Source organism: Epinephelus fuscoguttatus, linkage group LG20 (genome assembly GCF_011397635.1).
Source record: "Epinephelus fuscoguttatus linkage group LG20, E.fuscoguttatus.final_Chr_v1".
In the NCBI taxonomy this organism is placed as follows: Eukaryota; Metazoa; Chordata; class Actinopteri; order Perciformes; family Serranidae; genus Epinephelus; species Epinephelus fuscoguttatus.
Window position 1 is genome coordinate 16,335,514 of NC_064771.1, and position 25,531 is coordinate 16,361,044.

Consider the following 25,531-nt stretch of genomic DNA (forward strand, 5'->3'; position numbering starts at 1 on the left):
GTTGGAAAAAAAACTCATCAACACTTGAGCGCTGCTGGATATTGGGAGTGTAGATCTATGCTCTAAGGTGGTCAAGTGAAAAAGACAGTGAGTGCGCTGGTGCTTTATAGCATGTGGTTTCTACTTCCTGAATGTTCGGTAAGTGCAAATTTGTCTCAGGATGCCAAGGTAGAGTCTCAGCCCAAGTCTCAATAGGTTACACTAAGCAAAGCCTATTAGAGGGTGTAGCGCATATGAAAGCAGAGGAGTTTTGGAATCCCCTAAAAAAAACCCAACAACAACAACAACAACAACAACCTGTTTCTTCTGTTTACTTGGTTTTTAAAGAATAAAATATTACTGGTCCATGTTCCACTAAAACCCATTGCTTTCGTGTGTTGTGTTATTCAGGCCAATACAGCTCACAATATTGTCAGTTAGCCTGCTAGCTAGTTCCACACAATATGTACGTTAGCATTATACAAATTGGATCAAATAGCACATAAACCCAACTGAGTAAAATTTTGCAAATGAAACAATAATTTTAAAAAGAAAATTACCAACCAACATTTTAAAAAAAAAACATAGCATAATTTTTTTTTTTCATGTTAGCATTTCCAGAGCTTTCAAGGCCCTATCAACTCATTGCTTAACTTAGTCTGACTTAGTCCACATACTTTTTTAATTTTCTCTGGTAAAAGTAAAATGTAAAGTTTGAACATACTTCAATAAAGCATAAAACTCACCTTTGTGTGGCTTGTCAAAGTATGCTTTCCATTGTGGCAGGACCTCCTTCTGTTTTATAGTTATATTACAATATTCATACACTCTCCTACCTAAGTTAGCCGTTGGTCGGATAGCACCTGAAGGTGGCTTTGGAGCCGCCATGTTGAATGCGCGTGCTGATGTTCAGAACAGCAGCACTTCCTCTCTCGCGTGACGATGCTCACTTAATTACCTGGCTGCCAGATGAGTTGTCCCCAGCAACATTTCTGCGGTTAATTCCCCCTAAGTCAGTTCTTTAGGCAGATTTCTTCTCTCTCTCTGCGGGCACGTTGAGCCATCAGATAAACTCCTGTGGTTAGAATATGGACACTTGTAGACAGTGTGAGGACTGACAGATAACAGCCGTGGCTAAAAGTTGGCTAATGTTAACAAACAAAGCCACAAACTCATAACACTCTTCAGACAGGCTCAGTCTGAGACAGAAGTGACACTATACGTGCTGCATTCAAAGGTAAGTTGTCCTTGAATAAAACACCACTGCCTTTTCCAAACTTAATTTCCAAGATATATATTTTCTGGTACTGGTATAGGAAGTTGCCAGCCATGTAAACTAAGCTTTCAAAACTGGAAACCACTATGTCCCAGCACCTGTTACAGCGCAGAAAGCATTAGGTTATATTTTCTAAAATGTTTCAGTAAAAGCAACCAACAATATAATGCTAAGCATACAGTCCTATTTACTTTACTTTATTCCCCAGAAGTTAGGTCCATGCTCTTGTTTCTGAACTGACCAGTATCGTTACCTTTCTAGATATTGTCCAAGAACCAGTTTTGTCTGCTTGTTTGAAAGTTATCTTCACCTCCGCCTCATAAACATTTGAGAAATTGCATCTGGGCTGTGTGTGTAATAAAGTCTTTTCCTCACAACTTCATTGGCATTAGATGGTTGAAGTTAGAAAGGCATCCAGAGGCTCATCAAAATATAAATGTTGTGACTATGTGATTGTACAAACCACAACCAAATGCAATCAAAATAGCTTTATTTCAGCACATGAAATACAACAGGAAATGCTGCTCTGCATTTGCACGGCAAGAGAAGATATCTGATCATCACACTGGAATATAAAGTGCTGTTACATATGAATGCAAAAGCAGAACCTGTATAGTTGTAAATCATGAGACCATTCCTCATCATCTTTTTGCATATAGTTTGATGAAGCACTTAATTTACTTAACACATTGGAAAAAGCCTTTTAAAAAAGCAGAGTCATTATCATGGAAAAAGTATATAATGATGTTAGTGGTAGTATAGCCTTTGTATGATGACTGTAGGGGTTGGAAAAAATAGTTGACAGGATCAGCGCTGAGGAATACACAGTGCTTCATACCCTCCCTCCTCCTTCTGCCCCCTCCATCCCCAGGGTTTGGTATACCCCCTCTTTCATCCCCTCTTTCTTCAGTGCTTCATACCCTCCCTCCTCCTTCTGCCCCCTCCATCCCCAGGGTGTGGTATACCCCCTCTTTCATTCCCTCTTTCTTCAGTGCTTCATACCCTGACTCTCCTCCAACTGCCCCCTCCATCTTCACAGTGTCGTACTCCCCACTTGTCATCCCCTCTTTCTTCAGTGCTTCATATTGGCCCTCTTTCTTCTCTCTACCCGGTGCTTCTGGGTTAAGGGTGTCATACTCGCCCTCCCTTTGGGCACCCATCTGCAGCCCCTCATATTGGTCATCACCTTTGTCTTGTGACCTCAGCGGCATATCCTCGTAGATTGGTCCTAAAAATAAAAAAGAAGTGCTATATGATGCCTTTTGTGTGCTTACAAAAGTAGAAAACTAGTAATAGTTACTCACCTGTGGTATTTCTCTTCTTATAGTATCTGTAAATAAGCACCACTACTAAAAATAGGATTACCACCACGACGATCACACCTATTAGAATGGATGTGATTATAGGTCGATCTGAAACAGAGACAGAACATATGTTACATAAAATCCTTGTGACTGTGACTAAGTGATAGTTCATATTAGTTGTAGACTTACACCGATTAATCAGCAGTGCTCGGAATGAGGCCGGTTTTCACGTGATCGACCGTGACTAAAATGTGCCGATTTAAAACGCCAGTGAAATTTCATGCATGATTGACATTGTGTAACATCTGCAGCGCACGCACATGTGCAACTCATGGCTTGGGCGATGTGAGAAAGTGAAACATGGGCGGCTTCTCAGCTTAATCATTCACGCCCACACATCAGAAGAGAGAAGTCATTCATTTTCAATGAGAGCCTGGCAACTTGAGTAACTTGGGTGACTTGGGCGACGTGGTCGTCAGCTGCGTGTCTTGGGCGACCAAGTGACCGGAAGTTCCAGAGGGGAGTTAAAACTAGTTTAACTTTATGGTAATGAGCTCTGGTACGGTTCAGCAATAACCAATTGGAATGCTGACGTGCTTCGATGAAGCGGGTCCCAGAGAACAAGCCATGTAACTTTGGTTCCTACGGCACACTTGTTCCGACAATGGATATCGAGACAGGGCTTGACGCTAACTTTTTTCCCAAGGAGCACATGTGCTCCTAAGTTGAAAAAGTAAGGAGCGCACAAAGAACTTTAGGGGCACAATGTAAATTGATCAAATAATGTGTTTTCCGTAATAAACGTGATGCAAATAGACATTTACAAGCAAATTTAATGAATTTGTATACAAAATGTACAGAAAGGTAAAATCATCAAGTTTTGAAAAAGTATTGCAATTTAATTTTGTCTTTACTGTTATTATCTTATATAGGACTATATTATCTTTGCAATATGATTATCTTATATAATGTTATTACTATCCTAAAACATTCTCCAGGTCCTCTGAAACTCTGCAGGACTTAAGCCTCTTTCACATAAAGCGCGATTTTCGCAGTGTCCACCGCAGGGTAGGGCACAGAGCAAGCAGAGAGCAAAGCGTGCCAGACAGGATTTGGGGGAGTACAGGCTTGTTCAGGAGCCGCGGTAGCACATACACAATGAATGGGTTCGTCGGTTCATCAGCGGAGGTCTGCGCTTTGCGCGCTCTGTGTGAAAAGGGCTTTATTTCCACCCTGCCCCGCAGCGGTACCGTGGCGAACGGTCCCTAACTGCGGGGAGAACGGAGCAGGCTTTTCCTCCACACATTGACTTATTTCCACCCTGCTGACAGTGGGACTTATATTCATTGTGCCGACAGTGGCTTGGAAAACCGCCCATAACCGTGTCACACGGGGAAGAGGGAAGGCGGCTAGAGTTCCTCCAACATTTGTGGTTAGATTATCATTTTTTTATTTTTTTATTTTTTTAATGACAAAAATATAGGCTGCTTCGGCTGATTTTTTTATGCGCACATGTGCCCCTAAATATTTTTTCGCACACACCTATTTTTAGTCGCAAATGTGAGTGAAACGCTCGCACTGTCGAGCCCTGCGAGAAGTTTATTACTTACATTCGCGCCCACTCAGTCCTTTATAATGTGTCCCTGTTCGGTTACAGAGACCAAAATAAAAAGAATGAGGCTTGGGACCGCGTCGTGGACGTAGTTAGTTGGTCTGGTGAGTTTTAAAGTGTGTCGTGTTAGTAATAGAGGAGAGAATTGCAGGCTAATGTTGCAACGTAGCATGCAAGGCTTCCTTGCTTGGTTTGAATGGGATGACATACGTTTTTCTGTTTTCATTGATCAAACAAAACTTTCTGTAGGCCAACTATGAGCTTTTTGACTAGACAACAGCAAGCAGCAACCACGCTGCTTTCAAGCCAGTAGTCCACTTTGCAGCTCCTTTAAATTGACAAGCACGATCGAACGTTCAGTGATTCATGTGATGAGCGACCAAAGCTGCCACAAATATTTTTGACAGTCGTGCTTCTTGGGCGTCCGCGAGAGACTTTGCCTCTTTGGAAGCTCTGGTTTGAATGTACAGAAACAATTCATTTCACGGGGTTTGTGACACTCAAAGAAAGTATCCACAGATTTATAGACATCTTGTTTGCAGTGTGAGCCTGTTAAAGTCTTTTTGGCCACATGGCATCACTTGATGGATGTAATTCTACTATTTGGCCAAAAACAAAACTTCAGCCTCAAAGCTGGATGCACTTTCTGGGGGACTTGTAAAAAAGAACACTTTGATCTATGAATTTTCAGAGCAATATGTGGAAGCAAACAGAGCTCCAGCAGGCCAAATTATCTACAGCAAGGTAGAGTTGCATGGGTTTAACTTACTTAAAGGGGTACTCCAGCTATTTAGTATTGTGCTGCCATAAAGTTGAAGGGCGTACAAGAGTGGCTTTAAAAATAATCAAAATTGATGCCACAGGTGCAGCGATACCCCGACTTGGAGTCCATAGCATGGGTTAAGCTCCAAAAATACTGGATCGTGCAGTCCCCATAATCCAACCCTATTGCATCACTTCTAAGACCATCCCTGCCTGCTAAATGCCAGAGACTGTTGATAAACTGAGACAACTCACTTTAGAATCATTTCCTTTGTCTGTGTTACATGGTTTCGCCATTGCACCACCCCTTCAGGAGACTAGTGCTCGTCCTGTGTCTTTTCACTCCAATTGGAGAAGGGAACGTGAGCACAGATTATGACTGATTACTTTGTCCCAAAGTCATTAAAGTAGATGTTGGACCCAGAAATGTAATTTTAAGATTGACAATTCAGGAGAAAATTAACGGTGAGATAACTGCCAATACATCACCAGGGTTCTTTTTTAAACTTTGAAGGTCCCTCCATGGTAACAAAATACAGTATACAACTGCTCTCAAAAACTGGCTGGTACTCGTGATGAGTTAAGTTAATGTTTATTAATATGTAAAGGTAAAGGAAGACAATGTTAAAGGCTGTTAGCAGGAACAAAAGCAGGAACTCACGAACGTGACTGTTGCTGAGTAAAGTCCTCCCGCTTGCCCACACAGCTCTACAGGCGTAAGTACCACCCTCTTTCGGCTTCATGAAGTTCTTGCCAGAATCCATAAGTGCCCATGGCTCATCAGGCTTCTTGTAGTACCAGCGAAAGGACTTCTCATTGGGACATTTTGGACAAGAGCACGACATGCCAGTGTTTGCAGAGAGAAATGCCCTCATAGGAGGCACTGAAAAGGACAAATAAGGAGACAGACATAACAAGATGTCTACTGGAAAAACAAAATGCATGTGTGAAGCATACGGTTTTGCATATGAGAGGGAAACTGACATACGTTGGACAAACACATCTTGATCATCAGACGTCACATTGCTTAGGGGCCCATCAGTGTGCGCCTTGTGTTTGAAGATGGCATTACACCGATAGCTTCCACTTGTAGATTCTGTCACTTCAGGGATTTTGTGGGTAGGACTATCATTTCCCCGAAGGACTGTATTGTTTTTGTAGAAAACAGTGCTTCTAATTTGATTTGTGCCCCAGGCAAGGCACCTCAGGCTCAGACTCTCCCCAACTACGGCAGGGAAAGGATACATTTCCAGTGATATTTCCTTCTCTGAAAGAAGATGAAGAATGATTTGGACATGTTAATAAATCTAATAATGTAACACTGTGAAAGGAGAATCTGCAGCTCCCCTTTACTTTGTATTACAAAGTATTAAGATAACAGTCAGCCTACCTGAAGTCCTGATGATGACTTGGTTACTTCTGCCTTGCCCATTATCAGAGCACCAGAAAACGGTCTCTGGGATTTCCAGGCTCTTGGATTGAAAGTCGACACTCACACTGTCATTTTTCAACCTCAGCGCAATCCTTTTTGTCCCCTCTGGTCTTTTTCCCCTGTAGACCCAGCACTTCCATCCCTGCAGACCATCCTCATTGTCAAGCTGCAGGACAACTGAACCTCCCGTCTGCACCACTGGTTGGCCTATCTTGATGGTGAGTGAGGCAGTTGGAACGTAATCTGAATGGTAAAGGAAACAAATAATACAAATATGTGTATGGATTCATGTATCTCCTTTTACACCTTTGAGAGTTTGAACTTAAATACTCACCCAGGACGTTAATGGAAACCTTGTCACTCTTTTGCCCATTGCTCTCACATTGATACGAGCCTGAGTGCCTAGGTGAAGCAACTCCTATCTTCCAGATTTTGTTCGTCTGCTGTTGTTCCTGGCTGTCGACGTACCATTTCACACTGCTTCCACTGTTGTCGCAGCTCAGAAAAATCAAGTCCCCAGAGAAGATCTGCTTGAGTGTGGGTGACACAGTAACTAAGGAGGCAGAATAAAAAAAGGCATACAGTAAAGTCTTTGAGTTGGCCCAGATTATGTCATTACAAGAGGGGGCTGTTGTACATGGTTTTGCTGCGACCTTATTGACATTTTACACCCCGGAGAAATAATAGAGGGAAGGTGGAGGACTGACGCCTTTGCACATGTGTGAACACTGATTACCTTGTGGCTTTTGCTGACATCTTGCCAGGAGCACAAACACTGTAACAAAATAAAAAAAAAAGTTATTCTTTCATAGAAAGAAAGTCTGTCATGGCTAATTATACGCTGTTGATTAATCACTGCCACTGTGGTGTCTTTTCATGGATTTCATGAATTTTCATTTAACACAGTTAAGGTTTCTGTAGGTGGTGCCGTTTTGTTTAGTCTAGGAAGCTACACAGCTGTTCAATTCAATCTGAAGTGATAAGTTAGTAAAACAAAATAAAATCAAGTTTTAATTAAATTTTTTCCATTAGTATAATAATAATTATTATATTAAAGTTCAAGACCTGTAAAGCTGAATTCACTACACAGAACATTGTATTCCTTTCACTCTGTAGTTATTTGTCATTCAAACATTTTTGTTAAATATTTACTTTTTTATTTCATCCATAATTTTTATAGTATATCAATATACTTAAAAAAAACACAGATTATTTGTTTGAACATTTAATTATATAATTAAGGATAAAGGACATCTACGGTGTAGAAACAACAATGGAAATTAGGTTTTACGTACCACAGTATTACATTGTCGCGTTACTCCAAAATAAATGAAATATATATAATTTACACAGTATGTGTTGTTTTGCAGCATATTAGTTTGCTTTACCTTTACTTTATAATGCAGTGAATTTAAATCATTAAAAAAGACACATTAACTGGCACAAAAATTATTCTACAGCTTCTAGAAAACTTTTGTCCTGATGGTGTTATAATAATAATTACAACAACAATTAATAAATAGATAAATAAATAATAACAAACAATAATTAATAAAGACTATAGTGATGTTTTCTCAGAAAAATATTGCAACAAAATAATTGATTTTCAATAAGTAACTAAAAATATCTTGCATGTTTTCAATGGAATACTTTTATGAATTCTGTACATATGTGAGTATTATGTAGAAATTACTAACAAATATCTGTGCCTTTTATTAGAGTTAATGATTTATTATAATCAATATACACAATTCTATAAAAAATGTTTAGCAGATGTGTAGATGGTACTTGTTTAATTATTTTAATTATTTTATATATAATAAAAAAAGAGAGAGAAAATAACAACGTTGGGCAGAAAAATGTAAAATTGAAAAAAGTATTATCCACAAATATATAGAAAACAGTTGGAGTTATTTTAATTGTTTTGATACAGTTTGTCATGGAATTTGTGTAATTTTCATCTCCGCCTATTTATTTGCATGCCTGGTTATACACATCATTAAATGTAAAAGAATACAGTTTTAATTTCGGATATTATACTAAACAATTTTCTTATACGGATGAATAAATGCTTCGTATTTGAAATTATTGATACTGTTTTAAATTAATCCTAACACCTAATCCTAGTGCAGGCCCCCAGAATTAATGTAAATGACAGTACAGTATCCTCACAAGCAGGCCTGAAAATGAACACCTGCCAAGAGCCAAATGCGGGTAGATTTTCCATTTGGCGACTAAATCTCGGAAGGCTTTCTGCCACATTGGCGGGTAAATGTTTGTACCAAAATAGTAATGTAATAAATTATATATAATAGCTATTTGACAGTGGCTAATAGCAGACTGGCGCTCTGTTCATGTAGTAATGAACTGTAATGTATGCCGGCAATATGCTAAAGAAAAAAAACGCAACAACAACTGGTTTGTCATCGGTAACAAAACGATGAAGTTGGAGAACATCTATGACCATGAACGCAGCAAGTGTCACATAGCCTACTATGTTACTGTAAATTACTGTTATGTTTGAAGTACAAATGTTTGAAGTACAAAGTGCAAATGGAATTTTGAGCTCAAAACTCGATAATATTACACTAATTTTGCTTCAAATTTCACTCATGGCCTCTCCTTTAAGCTTGTATTCAACATAATACTGTATTATCTCAATAAAAAGTACTGAAACAAATGTATATGTGGCAGAAAAAGGCAACTCATTATTTTGGCTGGTACAAAATATGCTTGGCTGGTGGATATTTTCATCTACCAGTCCCCTTGGCCGGTGAGCCAAAAAGTTAATTTTCAGCCCTGCTCACAAGTATAAAGCAAATGTCTGCATCTAGATGCATCTGCATAAGTGTATACTTTGTCAACTTGAGATTGTAATTTGTGCTTACATTTAGTTATTCAGTAAACTGACGTCTTCTGGCTAAGAATACTAATCACACATTTATTCATTTCTGTAACCACTTATTCTGTTAGGGGTCACGGGGGTGCTGATATTAGGCGAAAGGTGGGTCACACCCTGAACGGGTTGCCAGACTATCACAGGGCTGACATACAGAGACAGACAACCATTTGAGCTCACATTCACACGTTTAGAGTCACCCGTTAACCAACAAATTATATTCTTCAGATACTTATTTCTATTATTTAAGATGAATGTCTATATATTATCCCACTTTTTAAAACAAAATGTACTAATTTTCTGATTTTGTTTTAACCCTTATTCGTCCTGTTTACAGATGATACTCCCCTGCTCTCACACCGATCTGTTACCACACAGGGTTAAGTGAGTTGCTTAAAGGCACCTCAGTGATTTTAATGTAGGCAAAACTTTAACATGTATTTGTTGAATTTTTCATATTACCATATTTCATTGGATCCCTCTTACCTGACACGATCAGCAGATGTTTCATTCCCCACATGGTCATGTCAGAGTAGCACAGACAAGAGAAAGAAAAATGACTGGGTGCTGACAAGTGACCACACGGTAACTGGCTTTTTTAAGTCGTGTTGAGGAAGTTGCAACTGGGGCTGAGCCAAGATCAGAAGTGTTGCAAAAAAAACCCAGTAAGAAATGTTTTCTGTATTCTCCAGTATCAACTGTAAGTATACGTCCCCTCACTAAGAATATTTCTTTATATATATATATATATATATATATATATATATATATAATATGCTGACTCACTTGTAGCACTAATTACAGTACAAGGGTTAACAGAAAAGCAGTGAAAAAAGAGGCTCACTTAACACTGCAGAAACCCCTGTGGCTTAAAAGCAAATTGGAACTAAAGACAGCTAATGGTTAAATCAAAGGTCTATATTTAGAGAACCTCAGCTAAACTGAGATGGCAAACAAGAGACTCAAATGAGGACAAAAGCAAGCCCTCTTTTGTATGGGAAACAATAGTTCAACTCACTCAGTAAACAAGGCCGATATGGAGTTTCGAGAGGTTGCATGAAAGCCACAGACAGAACAAGACAGGAGAAAGAGTAGAACTTTGGTGTTGCATTCAAATTTAGGGCCTGAATCCTTTAAACAATAGTAGTGATAATAAAGATTTGAAAGATGAAGCAAGTCCTCCAGAGTTAAAGCTGACCCTTATAAACTTTAAAAAGAGTTCTTCAAGCCTCACAAAGAGATGTGTCTGCTGCAACTGACACCTTAAACTTATAATTTCCATCTTGCAGTTTCTGTTTTTTTCCAGTTCCTGTGATTCATTTCTAATTAAATGCAAAAACCTGGTAATATGATGCAACCACATGACACATCCCAGCTGTATCAGTTGATGACTATCACCTTATTGTAGCATTTAAACTGGCGACTGGCAAACATTGACCTTTTGGATACAGAGGGCATTTTTCTCAGCGTTTGGATAAGCCTGTGGTAGCCGTGTTGACTCAGTAAGACATACATTACTTGGAAGTTTTGGTCTTGTTAATATTATTATGTGCAATGTATGTTTACGCCTCTGAGAGAGTCCTAAAAATAGCCTTTTCTGGTGGGGTTTTTTTTTTGTCATGATACTGGAAGTGGGGAGGGTGCAGAGAGTTAAGTGGGCAGGCAGTGGTGTTGTTGCAAAGATGCAGCGCTCAGAGGTCTAAACAGATGAAGTAAATGCCAAATTTACATATAGACCATCTGGTCTTACAGATGGTCATATCTGATTGGATGATAAATGGACCATAAACAACTCTGGCACCAAACCTGAACTATCACAGTGCTGCTTGGTAGTGGATCAAAACAATAAATGATAGATATCTATGGATGCAGGAACTCAACATTCAGCATTATGTAAGATCAAGATGGCTTAAGTCAGTTATGTTGCGATTGTTGTAATATATATTTTAAAGCTACCCCCTACTTTTTTGGTTTCTGTGTAAAATGTTTCTGAGAAAGGAAGGAGAAACTGTCACAGATGTTTATCGAATCAAATGGCTAAACCCTTATACAGATCAAAAGCAGAAACCACATGGGTTGTGTTGAGTTCTTTGTGGCTGCTGACACCACAGTGCTAAGATGGGGTGTGAATCCAACAGACAGCGAGGCTAAAAGAGGAAAACAAAATGTAGACGCTTTTTAAAATTGCATGACATCAACCAGTGTGTGACAATTGCTTTTTATCGGTGCACAGATCAGATGAGATGTTGTGAACCCTTATGTACTATGGGCACCTAGATCAGGTTTTAAAAAGAATAGTGATCTAACACTTTTACACAGCATTTTATAATGAGTTATTTACTTGCAGGTCATTTTAGGACACTGTGGGTTTTTGGTGTTGACTGACCTAATGCTGATTTCTGAAAATAAAGACTTCTGCTTTTCTAGAACGTGGGAAAGAAGACCAAATTCTAAATACACTAACTTAAAACTAACAGACTTCTCTCCTGCACCTAAAAAATGTTACATACGAGCTAAGTAACTTAAATTAATAGCGTCAAAGGATCGGTGAATTCTCCTGTCAGGCAAACTAAATGCAGCTGTCTCAAAGCTCACATTCGCTTGGTGTGACACATGACAAAACAAAATGTGCTGTTCCTATTTTGCTGTCATGTTTCTCAGAATCAAAGGTTTCATTTTGTCCAGTAGGGACATTTTTGACTTACTGTCCTCAGCAACACTTAGCAACACCAATTCATAAAACGAAAAAGAGCCAAATTCTTTTTCTAAAGTAAAATGTCTCTTCAGTTTCATTTGTTTTGTCGTTACACATTATGATTGTCAGATGTCAGATTAAAAAGAGGAAGATAAAAACAGATCAGTGTTGAAACACGATTTCTGCAACTACCTTCTAGGAACTGTCTTTTCACAGCGAATGTTGCAGAAACGCATGTCTGACAAGGCGGGGGAGAAAAAGGAGCGACATTCTGAGAACTGCTTCATTGCTCACCTTCAAAAAATAGTTTCGGGTCTCTGTTTCAATTACATGAAATGGCCACCAGAGTCCAGCACTGCATCGGTTTTCCCTGAGAACATTTTCATGAATGAGGCCTTACAGCAGGATTTAGCCTGAATGTCACTGTCTGTGTCTGTACAGTAAGAAAATGCTTTATTGTACATCATATAATATTAAAAAAATTGCAATTTTAAGAGAGAAACTGTATTTAGGGCTGTGAATTTGCAAACCGGTCTGTGAGTGCAGAGATCACAAGTTGTGAATCTCAAAATGTGATTGTATTGTTTGATTAGTATAAATTTTGTTGGCGTGTTAGCTCTAAAAACTTAAGACGTATTTTTATGTTTCAGGCCAGTGATTTAAAGCAATACCTTCTTTGTGCTTCACAGCTTCGATTTCATAAATCAATAGTTTTTTTTCTCCTCCTGCCCTCTACTACCATCTCTTCTTCTGCTTTTGTTTTCCTTTTTCTTCTGACTCTATTTCAGTGTAAGCAGAGTGACTGCACTCATTAAAACACCAAAATCAGGGAAAAAAAAAAAACAAAAATAAAAACCCTAGCCAGCATATTCTTACTACTGTATGGTCCGTCTGCCCGTGACCCACTTTTCTCTCCTTGCCTGTGGCATGAGAGGCGTTCACACAGAAAGCAGGAGGAAAGCTAGTTTCTCATTCTCACAATAAGGACATTGGGCAATAAAGGCAGCGATGGTAGGATGGAAAGTGAGGTGAATACACACCATGGAGTGGTGCACCATTAAAGGAGAGCACCCACTAGAGCTCTTATCAAGGGTTACAATGCAGGTATCATGTAGTCCTTAAGAGGCGGGATACGGCAGGATACAGAGTGTACAGAGCGTACTATTGTGTGCATTAATGTATTTCAGCCCAGCTCGCCTTCCTCTGTCCTCCATCCTTCCATTTGATGGGCTCTAAAAACAACCATAAAGCAAGAATACAGCCAGTTTTTTTAACACTCCAACTGTATAAACGCAGTAATGATTATTATATAAACTTACTCAGTATCATCACACACGTCAAACTTTAACAATACTAAATATCTAAATCATTTCCTATTTAAGGTGTAGGTTATTTCTGTTAGTTTATTGGTATGCGTATTGGATATGACATGAGCAAACATTTCCTACTTGAACCAAGGACATTGAGGTTATACTGTATCTGACTTAACCACTGAGCCACCAGACACCCCGACCAATGAGTTGTTGTTCTGAGGTTTCATCATTCCTCTTCTAGCCAAGGAGTAGGTCATGAACTTTTTCCTAATGCCTGCTAGTTCAACTTTGTTTCTCCGAGGGATGACTGGTCTGAGAAGAGAGTTGAACTGTTGGGCTTTAGGAAACAGTTTTTGACCTTCTGCTTGTTAGGTTTGCATCTGACCTGAACATGACCTGACGCAGCCCTGTGTTATATTACCTTTAGCCAACACAAGGAAAATTCACTTAATAATCCAACCCACTGCGGTGCGACAGCAGCGACAGCAGTGACACAGAAGCATAATACCCCCAATATCCAGTTCATCTCCGGGTTAACAGTGTTAGCTGTGTTGACCCTGTTGTCATTGTTTGCACTGTTGGTGCTCATTAGCAGCATTTCAGCTCAGCCACCTCCATGTTTGTTTGTGATGTCAGAGGTGCACCCATGTGCAGGCAATCCCGATCCAGACTCTGAATATCGTATATTGCACCTTTAAGGCCAATACCACATAATTGCAATGTGTGTCTCATACTGTACCTCTCATTCTCTCCCTGCAATGTTTCCTGTCATGTTCACTATCTAATAGTGGCAAAAATGCCATAATAATAATCTTTGAAACATAAACAAAACAGAACAATCAGTCCAGTCGGTGTATTTGTTAACTAACACTCCCACAAAGCATCAACTCTCCATAATTTAGTTCACATTTTACTAGCGGATCAGTATATTTCAACCAAAGTGCTTGTTGAACAGTGTCTGAAACCATCTCCCACCAAGCCATTTCAATGGTCTAGATCTACCTATTTCTTTAACCTGTTGAAACCAACAATCCAACACTTACACCCACTTTATACGGTAGGTAGGTCTGAAACGTCTCTCTTAAGCTTTTATTTTCTTTCCTCCATTACTCTCAAGCTAGTTTGACGCGCAGGATGTAGACTGTGCGTATACGCCTGCCACTGGACACCTATTTCAGACAGAATTCTCCTTCCCCTTCCACCATCTGCCATCACTATTTTGCAAGGGTATTGATGCAGCATTCTGGGCTTAGCACTGCCCACGACAGTTTTTTCCATAGTGCGTAATTATGATGGGTTCATCCAGACCCTTCTCTGGTGTTTGCTCCGTGTTGAGATCGGTCTGGCTATGCAAAGCTGTTTTTGAGCATTCAACCTAGAACAACACCATGAATATCTTCAAGGGAAGAACATCCACCGTTAAGGTGCTGTTACCCTCTTTTGATCAATAATCACCTCTTGACCTGCTCTGCAATGGCAGAGTGGTTGTGATGAACATCTAGACACACTTTTGCCTTCAGATGTGGTTGGATGACTTGTTGTAACAACTGTTAGTTTTAAGTATATCCCAATCTATAGAGAACACACCATAGTTAAGGTCATTGGTATGTAGATTTTAAAACAAGGAAGTAATGAAAGGCCTGTGAAGGTATGTTTCTTTCTGTAAATACTGTATGAACCTTAAGATCACACAGAGGTCTAAAGTGCTAAGATAAGATATAGAGGTACAAAAAAACATAAATATGATTGAAACATTGTAACATGTTTTTGTTATATTAGTTTGTGTATTTTAATATTCACTTTTCTGCTGTGTAGTTAATGTTTACATGTAAAGCACATTTGATAGTTGCCTTGCTTGAAGTTACAGTGTTTGCATCAGGTTTGTCCATGTGTTTTGTCAGGACTTCCTGTATAAGAGTTACAATTTTAAACTTAAAGGAGAAGTCCAGTATTTTGCACTTTGAGCCCCATTTCTGAGTTGTAAATTATGAAATAGAGTGGTTAAGACCAAAATAGTGATGATTGCTCATTTTCGGAGAATTTGTCTTTCCCCTGCCTGGCTTAACACTGCTGCATATGGCCATGTGTGAACCTGTCCTAAAACCACCCTAAACGTTCGTTTTCAAAGCCATGAAACTCACCGAGTGGTCAGTGGTGTTCGGTGATGTTCTGACATAAAAATCGTAGCAAACTGTGGTTTCCATCCGTGTTTTCGGTATTCATCTCGATTGTCGAACTTTTTTTCAGCTGCCTCACACCCGTGTGTAAACTTCCCCTTGGTCGTTCGTTTGACCCTGAAGCATTATACGGTTCAGCCCACTTGATGGTGATAATGCTCTTATACGTGGGTGTCGCCAACCGGCAGGAAACCATTGCAATGTATACTGCAAAGGTAATCCATTGTGCAGTTGTTTAAACTTATTACAAAACTTTTTCATTCATTCTCGTTCTTCCTTCAGGAGCGCACACAGCACTGTTGAGCTGGCACTTTCGCTGAGCTAAAAGACTAGGATGACTACAACCTTGTCGTAAACAACCCCCTTTCCGTTTCCGGTGGCGGATTACTACCAACGGACAATGATGCTTCCTATAGAACAGCAATGGATTAGACAAAATGTCAAATAAATCATCACGGAAACCACAGTTTGCTACGATTTTTGTGTCAGAACATCACCGAACACCACTGACCAGAGTTGAGTTTCATGGCTTTGAAAACGAACGTTTCGGGTGGTTTTAGGACAGGTTCGCACATGGCCATAGGCAGCAGTATTAAGCCAGGCAGGGGAAAGCCAAAGCCAAATTGAGCAATTGGCACTTTTTTGGTCTTAACTACTCTATTTCATCATGAACAACCCAGAAATGGGGCTCAAAGTTCAAAATACTGGACTTCTCCTTTAAATTGTAGCACCCTCAGTAAGCCAAGCAGTGTAATTCTGACAGTGATCTGTCACATTACTATCTTTTTTTTAAAAGATAGTACTGTGACAGATCACTATCAGAATACACTGTATTTTAATGATCTGTCACATTACTATCTTTTTTTTAAAAGATAGTAATGTGACAGATCACTATCAGAATTACACTGCTTGGCTTACTGGACTTCTCCTTTAAATTGTAGCACCCTCAGTAAGCCAAGCAGTGTAATTCTGACAGTGATCTGTCACATTACTATCTTTTTTTTAAAAGATAGTACTGTGACAGATCACTATCAGAATTACACTGTGACAGTGATCTGTCACATTACTATCTTTTTTTTAAAAGATAGTAATGTGACAGATCACTATCAGAATTACACTGCTTGGCTTACTGGACTTCTCCTTTAAATTGTAGCACCCTCAGTAAGCCAAGCAGTGTAATTCTGATAGTGATCTGTCACATTACTATCTTTTAAAAAAAATTGCAGCCTTCCCACCAGATTTATTAGTGTATGTTTTAAAGGCGAGTTCACCCCAAGCACTATGAGAGTAGGGTGAGGGCTGTGGATCACCCAGACTAACTGGGGCATTGTTTCTGTTGCTGTTCAGTCTTTCAAATGTAATTTTTCATACGGTTGAGCACAACAAAGAAAATGCTATTCAGCCCCACTGTGCTGGGATTTGGACAGAAATCCCAGCAGCGAGTGTTTCAAAACCCTACCTAATACAAACAGAAACGTCTGCATGGCAAGATGCCACAAGGGGTAGCTGAGAAAATGTGTTTTTGTATGTCTGTCTAAGGGATTTAGGTAAATAGAGCGTTTTTAAATGACAGTAAACAGTGCATCATTCCTCCAAGTTCATTCAAAGTCAGACCAGTGAGCGGGTCACCTTCTTGGCAGATTCGTGAACGTTGCACTGTTCCCCAATGTAGATGCAATATCTGTCATCATCTTTTATTTCTGCTGCATAAAACCAGATTTTATGAATGGAAATTGTCAGTCTGGAAAAGCAGTTTTTTAATCTATGATGAACTCTCAGCATCAAAGACACATGGGGGACAAAGAGGTGGTCTGGATCCATCCACTGTATGTGTGAGACAGGGAAAGATAAAGGGGAGGGAGACATATCATGGGACGAGTGTGAGTGCGTTTGATTGATGGGGTGACTGAAATAATGAGCGAGAAAGGGAGGAGAGGCTGGTCTGTGTTGGAACAGTGAGAAACAAAAAAGACAGAGAGGGAGAGAGTAATGAAGAAAATTGGGGATAATTGAATAGAAGAGCACTTGGGCGCGAAAAAAGAAAGCAGAGAGAGCTAGTGACAGATGGATGGTGAAGAGTCAGTACACAGTGGAAGTACAAAGAGAGGAAGGAGAACGAAGGAGAGGGATCATTCTAACAGCTGAAGTAAGAGAGCGAGAGCACGCCACAGTGGAGAGAGAGTGCATGAATGTGTGTGTGTGTCATGGAGAGGGAGAGAGTGAGAGAGACGGCTATACCAGGGCATAGAGTAGGTGAAAGAGTGTGTGTGAATGAAAAACAGAAAGAGAGGCTGCACAGTACAGTGGCTCAGGCTGGCTCACACCGATGCACATTTAAAGACTAGAAGGCATGAAAATGTGATTTTGAAAGAGAAAAAGCAAATAAATTTTTCTTGTTTTTCCTCATCTATATTTTATCAGCTGGATCTTTTTCTCGTTTTCTAATCCCGGCCCCCTTTTTTACTCTCTTTGTGGTTTATGAAGGAGGTCACTGCGGATACAACGAGGAGCAACACAGCCTGAACTGCAGACTAAAAGGTATTTACTTTTTTTTAATGTTTATTTATACTCTCCTTTTTGGTAGAAACTGAATAACCTGAATAATAATTGCTGTGTGTATCTCACAATCAAAGTAATGTGAAGTGTATATGATACAAAAAATATGAAATGTGTGTGTGCACTATAATATAAAAGACATGCTTTTAGAAGTATTGGGAACACAAAGAGGAAATTATCTTAAGCAGCAAGGTGCGTGAGGGTGAGCGTCACAAGCGCTTTACAAAAAGAAGTGGGCGCTGCTGAAATTGTGACAGCAAGAGTGGGGTACACGTCCTCTCAGGTCTGATTCCCATGTTTTATGTAGGTGGGCAGGGAGAGCAAAGTGGGACAGAAAAGGAATTACAGCAATCACAGAGCCTTCAAAGAAAAGTGTTTAATAATTGCACATATAGCTCCAAAACAGCTTTAAGACTTATTAGTGAGAGTGCTTTTGCTGTTGCTGCATTTAAGCTTTATTGGCTTTACAGCACAAGGCAGCTTGAATGAAGGTCATGAAGATTTGTTTTCTTAATGTGAATCATGGACATTAAATTAGAAAAAGACACATTAAAGTGACATTCTAACTAAAAGGATTTCTGCCAGGCATTTTATACTAGACTAGACACAGTGGGCAGTGATGGTGGAAAAGTTCATTTCTCTAAATGAGCCTTTCATGCTGAATCCAACTCTGTGGCCATAATTGAATCCCTTGTGCCTAGTTAAGACCCTCTTTCATGTAGATTATGCCATGTTCATTATGAATCCGAATTGTACATTGCAGTATTTTACAACCGCTCCCCCACAGTTACAAAGTAGGTTATGACCTGTTGTTGTACAGTGATACATGCACAGAATTAATGGGGGAATAATCGATGCACATAAGGTAGATCTCAGTCTGGGAGTTAGGAGAAAGTAATATTCATACTTGTGCTTATGTAAAACCTGTGTTTATGTAACGCCTGTATAAATACCATCCAGACACTTACAGCATTGTATTACATTTAACAGAATCAAACGAGAGCTCATCAACACCCACAGTTCACACGCACCTTTAGCAGCAACTTGTCAAAATCGTTACCTGCTCACAGTATCTGTGGTGTCAGATGGTGGAAAGGTGGAAACCCTCCAAGGACCCCAGAGAACTGACTCACACACACACACACACACACACACACACACACACCTAAGTGCTGGTGTGTTCCACTCCAGCTCTGTGCACTTTCATCCTATAGATACAACATAATTGACTTTGCAGAGCCTCCTAAGACCTGCTCCGCACGGTGTAATGCACAACAAGCAATACCTGCTTTAAAAGCTTATTTTCGTATTGGCAAAGTACACCTGGGAGAATTCATTTGGAATAGGAAGAAAATAAACGAGGCAATTTAAAGCAGAGTGGGCACACTAAGATTAATGGCTTCCTAAGAAACTCAGAACAATTGATCATAATGGAACAAAGAACGTCGGGTGACGTTATCAATGCCAGAGAGGGACTGAGTGATTACACGTAATGTGTGGGTATTGCCAAAACAGAGTGTGATTATGAAACAATTGAGTGGAAGATGAAAGAAATACACTGAATTAGCCAGAAAGCTTGATGTGTCTCTGATTCAGAAAAATTCCACCACCACTGCCTACTTATTTCCACTTCCATCCTGTCCTGCCTCATGCTGTTCTTTCCTGCCCGGTCCTGTCCTCTGCGAAAACAGCAGTCGATACACAGGCCAGTGTGTGTAGCAGATGTGACAATGCTATATGGTCCAGTAATTCCCTGGGGTTCAGTATGGAGAGAGTGTAGGACAAAAGACAGACACGCTGAGAGAATATTTCCAGTGACAGCTCACTGCTGTGGCGGAATACAGTTTGACTCTATTAGCTGCACGCTATTACTGTATCTGTGAAGCAGAAATACAAAACCCACAACAAAATGTTCCTTAAATCAGTCCCATGGGAGTATTAAACTGGGCTACAGCTGTATGGAGCTATAAAAATACCCAACACACACATGTGCCCATTCAAACTGCACACACACATATTCATAGGCTTTAACACAAGGACAAATACTGCAAAATCTTTGCAAAGAAATGCCACAGACCACCTTCTGTCTGACATTTAGAGTGACATCATCAAATAACCTTGAGAAGTAATTTCATGTTTAAATAAAAATTATCCTCCTCTATGATTTTTAATGAACTTCTAATTGTTATTTGTGGAACTGACAGAGTCTCATTGTTGTGCTCATTAAGATGGAACGAGAGAGAAGAGCTGTTTCCCCTGACTCTGCAGGCTTTTCATTATTACATACAGAGAGATTCCCCCCAGGGGAAAGATCTGGAGGATTGCCGTAAGCCACGAAAACAGAAGCCAGCCAAATTGCAACACATCCGCCATTATGAAAAACTGAAATAGCTCTAACTTTACAATTTCCGAACGCAACTTCAAGTTAATTCTTGCGCAGATGGCTCAGAGTGCAACTACTGGATTTTAGATGCACTGATTACAGGGGCTTAATCAGGAAACACTACTATGCACTTGGGGGCTTTTAAAAAGGACCTCAGTGAGAGCCTAAAAATGTAAATCTCATGACATGAAAACAAGAGTAATACATCATATGATGACAGAGATATAGCACAGTGGGTGATCATGTACCGTTAGCTAAAGCCATGTAATAGTCTCACCTCATTAACTTCTCTATTTGCTGATGTAATCCAGCTTCATGGCTGCTGAGCATCCTGTTTCAAGCCAGCAGGGTCAGGTGGCCATGTAGCTGGTAATTTTTGCCACAATTTAGGGTTGTAATGAGGCAGTGACTGAAGTGGAGAGCAGGTGTAAAGAACACTCTTTCCACAAAATATCTTGGATGGAAAATGCACATTTAATACCTTCATCGCATTCCCTGTCTAACATCAAACCTCACTTTAAACAGATGCTCTCCAAAAACAGGTGATGGTTCCGTCTGATACCAAATACTACATGTATTTGAGGGTTTCTTCCAGTGTTGTAGTCAAGACTACCTAAATCGAGACCATGTCATGACTAAGTCCAGAGTTTATCAAGACTGAGACGAGACAAGACTGAGATTGGAGTTGAGACCAAGTCAAGACCAACAGTCCCACACTGCATGACATACTTACAATAAAATATGAGACACGCAAACCATAGGCACAGGTATCATGAGAAATGTCTTGATAAAATACTCAAAAGGCATTGCAGAGGTGAATTTTCATGTTTGGGATTTTCCCTCTGTTTTCTTTGAGCAAACAAATACAAACACTAAGGAGCTGAAATCAACTTAACCATCTTTGTTCAGCACTCCCAGATAAGTAACATCTTGCAAAATTGTGGGTTTGACCAGTCTTGAAATAAAATCCTGAGTCCTCTATGTCAGAGACATAGTGGTTGAGTCCTAGACTTGGACCTTCAAAAAGTGGTCTTGAGGCAAAGACTGATCTTGAGTACTACAACACTGGTTTCTTCAGGCTTTCTTTTCTCCTCTTGGTACTAAATTAAAAATGTTACTGGTTTAGGAACAAAGTAGTGTAATAGTCATAAGTATAAAGTTAAGAACAAAGGGTCTTCCTGTCTGTAGAGCCAATTACACCCCATTACATGGTAGGTAGACGAACTGTAATAGGGCCTGACAGGCATTGACATGGTCCTCACTTTGTCAGCCATGTCTAACAGCATTTATTAGTATCTTGTTGACTTTTGTCTCTCAGTGTTACCTTTTATGTCAATGGACGTGCAAGGTAAGTGAAACTGTCACTAGTGGACGGTCTGTTTGTGGCTGTATATCTGCCATAAAATCCACCCTAAAGCCTGAATCCTGCACTCATCTCTGTGTGTCTGACTAGTTTGTCTGTGGCCTGCTTTCACTGTATTTGAGGCCTGGGGTCTTCCGTTTGGAGCTCTGGGACAAGTTTATAAAGTAAAAGCTGCCATTGAACAAGTTACTTGATACCAGGAATGTAAAAATTTTATGTTTTCCTAGAAATGTTTTCACTCTGCATCTGCACTTCCCTCCTTTTGTTGAAACTGAAGGCAACCTGCTGCACAGTTGCCTTTGAAGTCTCTGTTTTCATAACATTTTAATGTACTTTCTGTGATATCATGTATTTAGAGTGAAAGGCAAGTTTTTATTGTATGAAATCATGGGACATGGAATGTGGTGTCATTATTTCATCGCTGAAGGGAACACTTAGGCTAACTTAATTAATAAACAATAAAAAGAACATTGTGTCTCATATGCTTGCCCACATGGATTAGCTCATTAAACTGCAATAACAATGTCCAATAACAAATGTGAAATAAGCTCTTCTAAGACATTAAGTGTGAGTCATTTATATTAAAGTATGAAGAACAGAGGTGCAGATGAAATCACATTCGCACTGTTTGTTGTGCAGAGGTTCTCTTGGAGTTGGTCCCACATGAGGGTGACTTGATTTGGGAATGGGGTTGTAGGAAAATTGTAAAACAGAAATATTTAATAGAGTTGACTTGGCATACCTTCATTTTCTATACCAACCACCCAAAAGTGTGGAAATATAGCGCAAATCTGTACTCTACACAAATCCGGCGACTGCTTTGTGAGTTCCGCCATCCTTCAGCGCCACAGTTACTGTGGTGGCAAGTCACAGTATCCTCCGCTGCCTGCCGATAGGATGTGGATTTTTTAAACGATCTCAGCTAATGATGACAAATTATTGACTGTCTGCCAAATAACAGTTAAGTTTCCAATGGTTAACAAAAATAGTCCATACTAAAACAAATAGCTGCTGGTGTTTCTTTAACAAGTGTATTAACTTGTGGCTTCAAGCTGAACACGTTTGTAGTTGCTCGTAGTAACTTAAGTAAATGGTTGCTGTAGATAAACAGATGAGTATGTACATAAAAGTAAAACTGAAGGCTTTTACGAGGACATCTGCATGTTCTCTTTGTGTTTTCAACAGCTGCCATCACCACAAGCAACCCTTACGCATTCCACTGAGCTTCACCAGTCGGTTAACACTCACTTGTTAAACCGAAACACCGAACGACATTGTACATTTTCTGTTTTTGATGCCAATCCAGTGATGTTTACTTTGTGGTTGTTTCACAATAATGTCACAGTTGGTTGAGCTGATTTATTCTGTGGGACCCCTAGACAGTAAGGTTAGCCCCTTACGTTAGCTGCGTTAGCTGAGCAGTCTTAACTTAGCTGAGGTTACTTTTTTCACCATCAGTTTTTTTTTAAGTTTCAGTTTGCCACTACTGTTGCATAGATTCTTCCCATCCAACCATCCATTCAATTTTTGTAGCTGCTTATCCTCATAAGAGTCATGGAGGGGGGTGGATCCAATGCCAGCTGACATTGGACAAGACGTGGGATACACCCTGAACAGGGCTTTCGCAGACACATAGAGACAACCATTCATGCTTACATTTACACCTATGGGAAATTTAAAGACTCGTGCTAACACAGGGAGAACATGCAAACAGAAGGGCCCCAGCCAGCTTGTGGGTTTGAACCTGAAACCGTCTTGCTGTGAGGCGTCAGTGCTAACCCCTGCATCACTGCACTGCCTGCAGGTTCATCCTGATATTTTAAAAAATTAAGGTTACGTTGAAAGTTAATTGTTCACTTCTGAGGATGGCTTGCACTCACACGTGGGATTTTAGGGAGATACCAATGCAGTAATGGCATCTTGTTTGCTTCTGGTGCTTCCCCGGATTTGTCTGTTACTTAGATTCACATAACTTTGGTTCATGAAAATGCGTGGGCCTGAAAATGGGGTCATGGGCTCGAAAAGTAAAAGTTAAGAAACCCTTATTGAGGGATTTCTACTGTGTAGTAGGACAAAGAAGCTTTAGCTACTGTATCAAACAATGTTTACGGGAAGGGGGAAGTCGCAAAAATAGCACAGGGGATGTTCACTCCTAAATCTGTGCTGCATTGAGGTCTCCCAGTCCATCCAGCCAAGTTTAGCCCAAGCGAGGCCCTCGGCGCACGCTCCACCTGACCCAATTATATCCAGTCTGAGGGGAAAGATAGCCCACTTTGATCTACACGAGACCGCCAGCCAAGCTCAAGCTGACTGGTCTGGCACTTAATGCTACTTTCTGCAAGACATTTTTCCAGGACAGATGTGTTTGAGTGCTACTTAAAGAGTCAAACTGTGTGTGCGATCATACAGTATGTGTGAAGGCACATGCACACGTGCTTGGAACATCAGGTGAGCGGCGTGTAACCTATGAAGTGGCCCCTTTTTCTTAAAAAAGATCGTCCTTGGCGAGGTGGAGATGGGGAGGATGGAGCTGGAGCACAGATCAAAGGAGCAGGATGTTTATTGTGAAATGGAGAGCTGGGAGTAATTATTTTTAATCATCCACTTAATTACTGATTAGCAGGGTTATCATTTTTTGCTTGATTAACATCAGATATGCAATTGACTAACAGGCGTCTGTTTGTGTTGGATAGGAGAATTACTCCTCCCACTGAGGGAAATGCCAGAATCGTTGGGTGTATAGAGGATGAATGTATTGCTGGTGTTGTTATCTGCCTGTAAAATTAATGAAGGGTGCCATGATTGTCAGTTAAGCATTTGCATTTCATCAGATTTTATCAAGCACGGATTTAATTACCGCTTGAAAATGCCAAGCCCTGTCACTGCAACAGGAAGGCATACAAATCAGTTAAATTCCCCAATACATATTATTTTTTAAAAATGTTTTAGAGACATTAAAACTTGAAGGATTTGTCCACTTTGGAGTAAACTTTAATGAGCGTTGATGCTATACACAGTACCCATTTATCATACCCCAGCTTAGCCCTTCCCCCTTAAATTCCTACGTCAGAGCACCACCCCCAGACCTGATGGCTAGTGATGCACCATTCATATAAAAACCAAGTGCCCTCTCCCCCCCAGTTTAGTGACTCACCCCATCCATCCTGTGTTGGAGTAGGCCTAGAGTGTTCTTGATGGTTCCTCGTCACTGGCTATGTGAAAGAGGCTGAAGGGTGGAGACCCAGTGAAAGAGAGGGATATAGAGGACAGAACTTGGCCGCTCCACTTTTGCAGGACGTAAAAGTGGGACAATCTGTTCCTTGGATGATCTCCAATTCTACTTTCCGGGGACCGATACACTGAAAATATATCTATACACATGCTCTGTCCTACATAGGGAGCGAGTGAGTGAGTGAGAGTGAGAGGTAGAGGGAGAGAGATTGATAAAAAAAGAGAAAATATTAGTACGAGTTGAACTGACTGTCCGTAAGGTCTTTATAGTACATTGTGGTGGGAGTGGATATTCATTTGAGACTGGCCAAAAGAAGAGGAGAAGCCCCTGCAGCACACAGTCAACCCTGTCTACAGCGAACACATAGATAATATATGTAGTGACAGTAAAATATTTTAACAGAAGATAATTCATATTGTAATTTATGATTTAAAAGGCAGTAAAAAAGGATATGACACATTCAAATCAGTCCAACAGATCCAACATTATTTTTCATTGTGCATAATTGGCATTGCAGTAAACTTGAGTTTGACTTATTAGCCAAAACA

At 40.0% G+C, this 25,531-nt stretch overlaps 2 protein-coding genes across 2 annotated transcripts in view; one reads left to right on the top strand and one right to left on the bottom strand.

The window, feature by feature from the left end:
* Positions 1–1,734: 1,734 nt before the first annotated feature.
* On the bottom strand, positions 1,735–9,872 carry LOC125881284 (uncharacterized). The gene is made up of 8 exons (XM_049564371.1): positions 9,751–9,872; positions 7,102–7,140; positions 6,700–6,918; positions 6,324–6,608; positions 5,922–6,200; positions 5,595–5,816; positions 2,560–2,667; positions 1,735–2,483 (listed from the first exon to the last, which is right to left on the bottom strand). The coding sequence occupies exons 1-8, from the start codon at positions 9,788–9,790 to the stop codon at positions 2,170–2,172; spliced, it is 1,506 nt and encodes a 501-aa protein (XP_049420328.1). The 5' UTR covers positions 9,791–9,872; the 3' UTR covers positions 1,735–2,169.
* Positions 9,873–17,368: 7,496 nt separating this feature from the next.
* The window catches only part of LOC125880970 (SH3 and multiple ankyrin repeat domains protein 1-like), a 54,324-nt gene continuing 46,161 nt past the window's right edge, over positions 17,369–25,531 (top strand). Inside the window, exons 1-2 of the mRNA XM_049563838.1 lie at positions 17,369–17,595; positions 17,934–17,987. The gene's annotated coding sequence lies outside the window, so the exon portion shown is untranslated. The remainder of the gene's footprint in view (positions 17,596–17,933; positions 17,988–25,531) is intronic.